At 35.8% G+C, this 8,349-nt stretch overlaps 2 protein-coding genes across 5 annotated transcripts; one reads left to right on the top strand and one right to left on the bottom strand.

Annotated features, from left to right (window-relative positions):
* Window positions 1–546: 546 nt before the first annotated feature.
* On the bottom strand, window positions 547–4,025 carry LOC112706736 (receptor-like protein kinase HERK 1). Of its 4 annotated transcripts, XM_025758178.3 has the most exons (3): window positions 3,882–4,021; window positions 3,460–3,556; window positions 547–2,710 (listed from the first exon to the last, which is right to left on the bottom strand). In XM_025758178.3, exons 1-3 carry the CDS (start codon window positions 3,901–3,903, stop codon window positions 775–777), a joined length of 2,055 nt encoding a protein of 684 aa, XP_025613963.1. In that variant the 5' UTR covers window positions 3,904–4,021; the 3' UTR covers window positions 547–774. The 4 variants fall into 4 exon arrangements, with proteins under 4 accessions (XP_025613963.1, XP_072057043.1, XP_072057042.1 ...); XM_072200942.1 differs by lacking the exon at window positions 3,460–3,556 and having other exon boundaries at window positions 3,882–4,025; XM_072200941.1 differs by having other exon boundaries at window positions 547–3,556; window positions 3,882–3,914.
* Window positions 4,026–6,336: 2,311 nt separating this feature from the next.
* On the top strand, window positions 6,337–6,993 carry LOC140174688 (uncharacterized). Its single transcript, XM_072200180.1, has one exon. The coding sequence runs from the start codon at window positions 6,337–6,339 to the stop codon at window positions 6,991–6,993; it is 657 nt and encodes a 218-aa protein (XP_072056281.1).
* Window positions 6,994–8,349: the final 1,356 nt, after the last annotated feature.

Raw genomic sequence — 8,349 nt, 5'->3', positions numbered from 1 at the left:
ACTGAGTAGAAGGGAGATGGGGGAGAAAAAAGAACAGAACACAATAATGCTGAATAACCATAATATTCGCATGCCAAAATAATGTATTAAAATTCTAAATCAATTTTGTCAACCTATTAATTCAGTTTCACCTAAGAAGATAGTTAAAAATGATTAAATAATAATTTAGTCAAACATATCAAATCATTTAAAAAGTATATAAAAAAATCTAGAGAGCCAATATTTTTATTAAAATCTAGCCAGCACTTAACCAACAAAAAAAGAATAAGTAATCAATCACACACCATTAGATATAATTTCACACCATTAAAAATACTAATGATAACTAATTGATTACTACAAATCATAAAAACCGATGGTCCCTAACACTCGTCAAAGTATATAAGAAGAGTTTATTTTCTCAAAAAAAAAAATATTTGTTAAGTGGTATGTACTCTTTATATACTTCTACTACAATTAATTATAATCACTCATTAAATAGCTAACAGACTAAACTCTATTCTAATTAACATATACTAAAATGATTAACTTATACAAATTTCAATATTGAACGAATGGATCCATTTGGTGTTCTGGCCACCAATTAAGTAAAGACGTCTGATTAACTAAGTCTTTCTTTACAAATCTATAAAAGTATCTTAATATAGTGTGTCAGGGCAGAGAGATCAAGTGATCATAATAAAAATCAAAATATAATACAAACAAGAACAAAAATAATAAAACAACAGCGTTGTAATAAAACAGTTGAATATCCACTAATGTTGAAAATCATCTTCATCTCCCCTCTGACTTCACCAACTGAGAGAACACCCTACTCATTGAAACACCAGACAGATCATCCACATTTGTGCCTTCAAATTTAATGGCAGAGGCGCTTGCATCGTTGTTGAAGTTGTTGACCTGTGGAGAGAGACTGATCATATTAGTACTGTTTTCTTGAGGATCATTCCCTTGAGTAGCAGACTCTTGAAGCTGCAGGGCATACTCCAAATTCCACAATACATCTCCCATAGAAGGCCTGTCTACACCGAAGTCTGCCAAGCATTTCTCCGCGGTTTCTCCAAACTTCCTGAGAGATTCCGGTCTTATGTTGCTTGCAAGTGCAGGATCTATGATCTCCTCCAATTGCCCCTTCTTCTGCCACTTCATTGCCCATTCTGCCAAGTTTACCATCTCCCTGGGAAGGGACGGATCTATGACAGGTCTTGCACAAAGAACTTCAAACAGAACCACGCCGAATGAATACACATCAGACTTTTCTGTTAGCTGCTGCCTCCTGAAGTATTCAGGATCAAGGTAGCCAAAGCTTCCTTTAACAGCTGTGCTCACATGTGTCTGATCAAGTTCTGGCCCAGTCTTGGATAATCCAAAATCAGCAACTTTAGCCATCAGGTTCTCATCAAGGAGGATATTTGCAGATTTCACATCGCGGTGAATAACTGCTTTAGCATAGCCGGTGTGCAGATAATGAAGCCCTCTAGCAGCTCCAATGCATATCTCAAGCCTCTCCTTCCAACTTAAGGTTGGGAACCCCGAACCATATAGATGACCCTTGAGTGTTCCTTTCTCCATATACTCATATATCAGTATCATTTCATTCCTTTCATCACAATAGCCGATCAAAGATACCAGATGCCGGTGACGGAACTGAGACAGCATTTCGATTTCAGTTCGGAACTCGGCAATACCCTGCTGTGACCGAGGATTTCCTCTCTTAACTGCCACTTTAGTGCCATCACTCAATTCCCCCTTGTATACTTTCCCAAAGCCACCAATCCCAATAACCCAACTCTCATCAAAATTGTTTGTAGCTTCCTGAACTGCAGCAAGAGGAACACGGTACTCGAAGTTTGAAGCAGCACTAATTGTAGTACCATTAGAATATTTACTTCCCATGGTGTGAGAAGTTGTGCCATTGATGGAGAAAGGAATCCATGTCTTCGACTGTCTCCGCCGCGCCAACCGCCTTCTTTTCCTGCATAGTAAACACAAAAGTCCAGCCAAGACCACTGCACATACTGCCCCAAGAACTGCACCCACAATTACACCAACATTCTTTGAATTTGAACCAGAAGTAGTAGCAACAGCAGCTGTCCCTGTACTAAGACTTCCCACAGAATTGTTCATTTTCATGATCTCCAAACCATTCAGAATGGCATTAGGGTAGTCCTTATTTACATTAGAAGGTCCCATACTTACTCGAAGCAAGTTGCTAGATGTCAAGGGTGTAACAACATCCCTATAATATGGAACACCCAAGACATTTTGATTTATTGAAGCAAGATCAAGATCCTTGGCAGCAAACAAGGAATCAACATAAACATTGAAGTAGAGTTCATTGAGACCTTTACTCACTAAATCACAGAAGTGAAGTCTAACAAGGTACTGAAATCCAGAATCCACCTTAAACTCCCATGTCACATTGAAATTAACACGTGGATCACTTTGTGAGTTCATCTGTTGTCCAGTACCATAAACACTAGCCGGAGCATCATTTTCAGTAGCCGAGCCGTTCACATATTGAACACCTCCAATATTTGAGAAATTAGCAGCAAGGTTTTTTTCTTTTAGGAAGCTAAGATCCGGATCCCAGGTTCGCTGAAGAGTGTCATTACCAGAGGAGACAGTTGGACCCCCCATGTTAACCCTCCAGACTGTCTCCAGCGCCTGTACTGCCAAGCCAGAGTAGCTTGATAATCCATTAGTCAGGCTGAAACCAACATCATCAATGAGGTCATCAGGGACCGAAACAACTTCGATTGCATTCACAAAGGCAATCGAACCACTCGAAGGGGTAAAGTCTATAACAAGGGAATTAGAGCTCACATTCACAGAGTATTCCTTCATCACAGGATCTTTCTGCACACCAAAATCACTAACAAGGACATTGTTCTGCGTGGCAACCGAGAATTTCGCTGCACTCATATCATACTTCTGATAGGTAAATGGAAAGAAATAAAGACGGATCCAATGTCTGCCTTTTTGTTTGATTGAGAAAGTGTACTTTGAGGAACCAGTGAAGACCCTAGCAGTTTGATAGAGAGTGGAATCACCAGTGGAAGTGATTGATTTCAAGGAAGTACTTGCAAGAACATCTTGCTGAGTGGATAATAGCTTCTTAGAAGCACTATCCGCAGAGAAATTGCGGTTACCTACTACAGTACCAGAACTTGCTCCACAATCTATAAGGTAGTTATCTACTGGAACAAAATCGGCAGAGAAACACAGATAGGGATAAAAGATAGATAAAGCACAGAAAAACAAAGAAAGTTTTCTGTAATTCATCATTGTGGCATCTAACAGTATTGTTTTAGGAGATTAATTTTCCTATGAAGATAAGATCTATGGCACAATCAAGGGAAGGGATTATTCAAGCACAAAGGTACAAACTCAAACAAGTCAAAGACACAGAAATAGAAGGGAATAGAAGAAAGGAGTGAGAACACATAGAAATGGCACCTTTGAATACAGTTACAGCTAGGTCCAGAAGATGAAGCAGGAAGAGCCAAGATTACAGAGAAGAATACAAATCTGGAGCCACACCCTGAATCTCTGACTGTGAAGGAAAATTTTAATACATATACGTAAAACAAAAAATTGAAAAACACGCTCAGAAATCTAGCTCAGGACAAGCTGGAATAAAATTGATGACAACCTTAGCACTTGACATAATCATAGATTCTTTGTTTTTGTTTTCATTTTTATTTATAATAACGGAAAAGAATATATATAAAAATATATTGTCAGTGACAGAGAGAAAAAACCGGATGCGGTGGAAAAATAAATAAATAAACATAAATTAATAATTAAAAAAAAAGGAAAAACAACTCAAAAAGAGTTGGAAGAAATTTTGATTATTTGATTAGGGTTGAGATGGTGACCTGATTTTTTAGGTGAGAGCATTAAGAAGCATGATGCAGGGAACCTTATCTGTGATGCAAGTGGGGAATCAAATAGATTAAAGAGTTGTAACGACCAAGCTGAGTTGGTTTTTTTTTTTTTTTTGGTGACTAGCTGAGTTGGTTTAGGTTACCTTGCCCAGTACCAATATATATAAATATAACATTAATAATATCCATTGCATAATTAATGGAGATGTTACATTTTTATTTTCCTTAGAAAAAAAATATACCATCAATTATTTATGTTATCCATTTTTCCCAAAAGAAATCTTTTACCTAAATTTATTTTGTAAAAGCAATTAAAATTTTAAATTAATAGACCATCTACCGTATGAAATTTAAATTATAAACTACCAAAAAGAAAAGATTAATTAGATTATTGCGTATGAAATTATTGTACTTCAGAGAATTAAATTAATATATAGGAGACTACTTCAATAAATACATTAAAAATGTCTTTTTTTTAAGATATTTATATATATTATAATATTATTGGACATTTTTATTAAACTAATTAATAATTTATTTTTTAATAAACTAGAAGAAAATCGATTTAGTATAGCAACAATAATAAACCTAATTATTCACACTATAATTATTAGACTCGATTTGGGCTTGGTTTAGTAAAAACTTTTCGAAGAGGTGCTTGTACTTTTTAAAAACTTAAGTTCCTCATTTTGTGTTTGGTAAATAAAAAAAATCATGTGCTTTTGCTTGCAGCTTTTAAAAGATCGGACTACTTTTGAAAGCACCTAAGATAGAGCTTTTCAAAGTTGGCTTGTGCTTTTCAAAATTTAAAAGTCTAATATAGTAACTAATTTTCAAATTTAATGCTTGTATTTATGCCTCTTATAGTATTTTTAAATTTTAAAAACTATTTTACCAAATACAATTGTTGTTGCTTGTGTTTATTAAAAGCAATTTTTAATTTGATTTACCAAACATAAATATTACAACTTTTAAAAAGTCATCTTTTAAAAGTTAGCTTTTATAAGCTACTTTTAAAAAGTAAAAGATTTACCAAACTTTTATAAGCCTTAATCCGATCAATTTACACCATCTAAACTAAATCATATTTAAATTTTTTATAAAAAGATAAATATATCTATGATTTTTGTTTAAAAAAAAAACAAAAAAATTATGATCCAATGGATTATGTAAATTAGTTGGTTCGATCGAATCTGATAATAATTGGGTTTATTGTTATTATTATTATAAAAAATCAGTTTTATTATAGTTTGTTAAGAAATTTAAAAATAACCGATTCATTAATACGTCCAATAATAATGCGACCATATAATGTCTTTACAAAAAGACATTTTACGCGTGATAAAATTGTGAAAGAATAGGAAAAGACGAGAAAAGAACTTTTATTGATTGTTGACGGATTGAATTGAATTGTAAACTATGAAGGTAAAACTAAGTATATATAGAGTATTGGCCTATGAAAGATAAAAGTAAATAAAGATAAGATAGAGAAAAAGATAAAGATAACTATAAGATAAGATAAAGACTAAAATTATAATTGAATTTGTGTATTCTGTTGGGCTGAATTTGTGGACCGTAAGACGTCTTTATTGTTGTCATAGGCTAAGGTGGAAGAGTGGTTTAATACGCCTCCGCAAACTGGATGATGAAAGATGTCAAAAACACTAAACTTATTCAGATTAAAATGGAAGGGTTGAGGAGACAAAGGCTTGGTGAAGATGTCAGCTAGTTGACCAGAAGAGGGAATTAGGAGAAGTTTCATCACTCCAGCTTGAGCTTTTGTCGAACCAAGTAACAATCAACCTCTAAATATTTGGTCCGTTCATGAAAAACCGGGTTAGCAGCAATATGAAGAGCACTCTGATTATCACAATATAAAACTGGTGGGCGGATAGGAGAGATGCGTAAAAATTGTAACACATTTAGTATCCATTGAAGTTCACAAGTTATGTTGGCAAGTGCACGATATTCTGCTTCCGTGGATGAGCGGGCAACGGTGGTTTGTTTCTTGGTCTTCCAAGAGACTAAAGAACTGCTTAAGAAGAAACAATAACCTGTTAAAGATCGCCGAGTGCCAGGACATCCGGTCCAATCAGAGTCACTGAAGCCGAGAAGCTGAATTTCTGATTTCCTTGGAAAGAAAAGTCCTTTGCCGGGACTAGTTTTCAGATATCGTAACACATGCTTGGCAGCTTGAAGATGAGATTCAGTAGGAGATGCCATGAATTGACTTAATTGTTGAGTGGCATACATGATGTCTGGTCGAGTAGTGGTGAGATTGATAAGACGGCCAACCAAACGACAATATACAAAAGGGTCGGATAGCAGGGAACTTTTGTCTTGATATAGTCTTGTGGTACTATCCATTGGAACAGAGGCAGGTTTAGAGGGAGAGGAGCTCACATCAGAGTTTTGGTATAATACCTCGTACCATGGCTCTATTCGGATGACACCTTTTCGAGCTTTATATGGCAAGGAACCTCCAGCTTTATTACGAGGAGGGATGGAATCTTCAGTGGAGGAAGTAAAGGTCTTATTGGAGGAACGAAATCAGATGTTGGATGAAATCCAATTTCAGCTCAATAGGGCTCAGAACAGAATGAGACAAAGTGCAGACAAGAAAAGATGTGATGTGTCTTTTGAAGTAGGAGACTTTGTGTATCTCAAACTTCAACCATATAGGATGAAGTCTTTGGCAGCCATATCAAATCAGAAGTTGGGTGCAATATTTTATGGTCCTTTTGAGGTGCTAGAAAGGATTGGGACAGTGACCTACAGGCTGAAATTAGCTGACACCGCAAGAATACACCTTGTTTTTCATATTTTCCAGTTAAAGAAAAGTGTTGTACCTTCCTTACATCCTCAACCATTACCCGAAGCACTGACTGAAGAAGGGGAATCGCTAGTCGAACCTAAACAAGCCATTGACAGCCGCTACAACAATCAGGGAGATCTTGAGGTCCTTATCAAATGGAAGAAACTACCAGATTTTGAGAACACTTGGGAGTCAGCAGCAATATTACAGATAACATTTTTCTCTTTCCACCTTGAGGAAAAGGTGGCTCTTCATGGAGGGGGGTATTGCAACAAACCAGAGAGATAATAGGGATTTAACTCCTTTTAAATATACTTATAAAAGGAGAGGAGAAAAAATAGCAAACTGAATTTTAAACTCTGAAACTCCACATCTTTAGGGCAGTAGTTATAGGATTAGATATTATAAATAGGAAGGCTGGAAAAGCTAGTAGGCAGGAAATAAGTGCAGTGAAAATCTAGAGGGAGAGAATTGACCTCTCGAAATTCAATTATTCTTGTTTTTCTTTCATTTAAATCTATAATATTATTCTGTCAGTGGGGTAATTATCACATCAATAATTCATTCTTCTGTTCAGTTATTCTGCTCTTTCCTTCTACCCTTATCTTCTACATTCAATTCTGCCCTAATAGTAAGGATACTAGAGAAGGATTGTTTAAAAACTTTAGTCCAAAAAGCACTCATGAATATTTTATCTTGATCGGAGACAATTGACGATGGAAAACCATGGAGGCGTACCACTTCCTTAATGAACAAAACAAAAACATCCTTTGTCGTAAAGGGATGTGAAAGTGGGAAGAAATGAGCATATTTAGTCATGCGATCCACCACCACAAATATCGTATCCATCCCTTTGGCTTTGGGTAATCCCCCTATGAAATCCATTGAGATGTCAGTCCATCTATTGGAAGGAATCGGATAGCAGGTTTACCCATGGATGTCAGCAGAGTTTAAGAGAAGCTCTGATACCATGATAAAATTGTGAAAGAATAGGAAAAGACGAGAAAATAATTTTTATTGATTGTTGACGGATTGAATTGAATTGTAAACTATGAAGGTAAAATTAAGTATATATAGAGTATTGGCCTATGAAAGATAAAAGTATTGTGTAATAATGGTTGGTTTGGAAAAAAGGTTGGCAGAGGAGACTTGACAGAAATTTTAAGGATTGTTTTCCCCCATTGTCCTTTTGCGGATTCCCAAGATAACAGTAAATTAAATTAAAGTGTGTCAAAAGAAAGAGCTCACAATGCGCATTGAAAATTCTCTGCACAAATCCGAAAAACGCTCACAAGAGGAGGAAGATCTAAAAGATAGGAGTACTAAGAAAGTGAAGATGGATGCAGCAAAAGAGGAGGGTGCTCCCATGGAAGGAGTAGTAGAAGTGATCTTAGAGGAAGACTCAACTATGAAGGGTGTGCAAACAGAGTCAGCAGAGTATGTTGAGACCTCTAATAAATCCAATGAACAAAATAAGGGTACTAAAGCTTCCTATAAGGATATGGTGATGGCTAACGGCTTGGGAGACTCCTTAAATATTGAAGACATTGTTCAAATGATTTCTGAAGATTATGAATCTGAATTCGAGAAGGATAAACTTGCAGAAGAACCTCTAGCTCCCTTCAATCCCAAACCTGTTATCAA

The sequence above is a fragment of the Arachis hypogaea genome, chromosome 8 (genome assembly GCF_003086295.3).
Source record: "Arachis hypogaea cultivar Tifrunner chromosome 8, arahy.Tifrunner.gnm2.J5K5, whole genome shotgun sequence".
Classification (NCBI taxonomy): Eukaryota; Viridiplantae; Streptophyta; class Magnoliopsida; order Fabales; family Fabaceae; genus Arachis; species Arachis hypogaea.
This window is presented reverse-complemented; position numbering and strand designations above follow the sequence as displayed.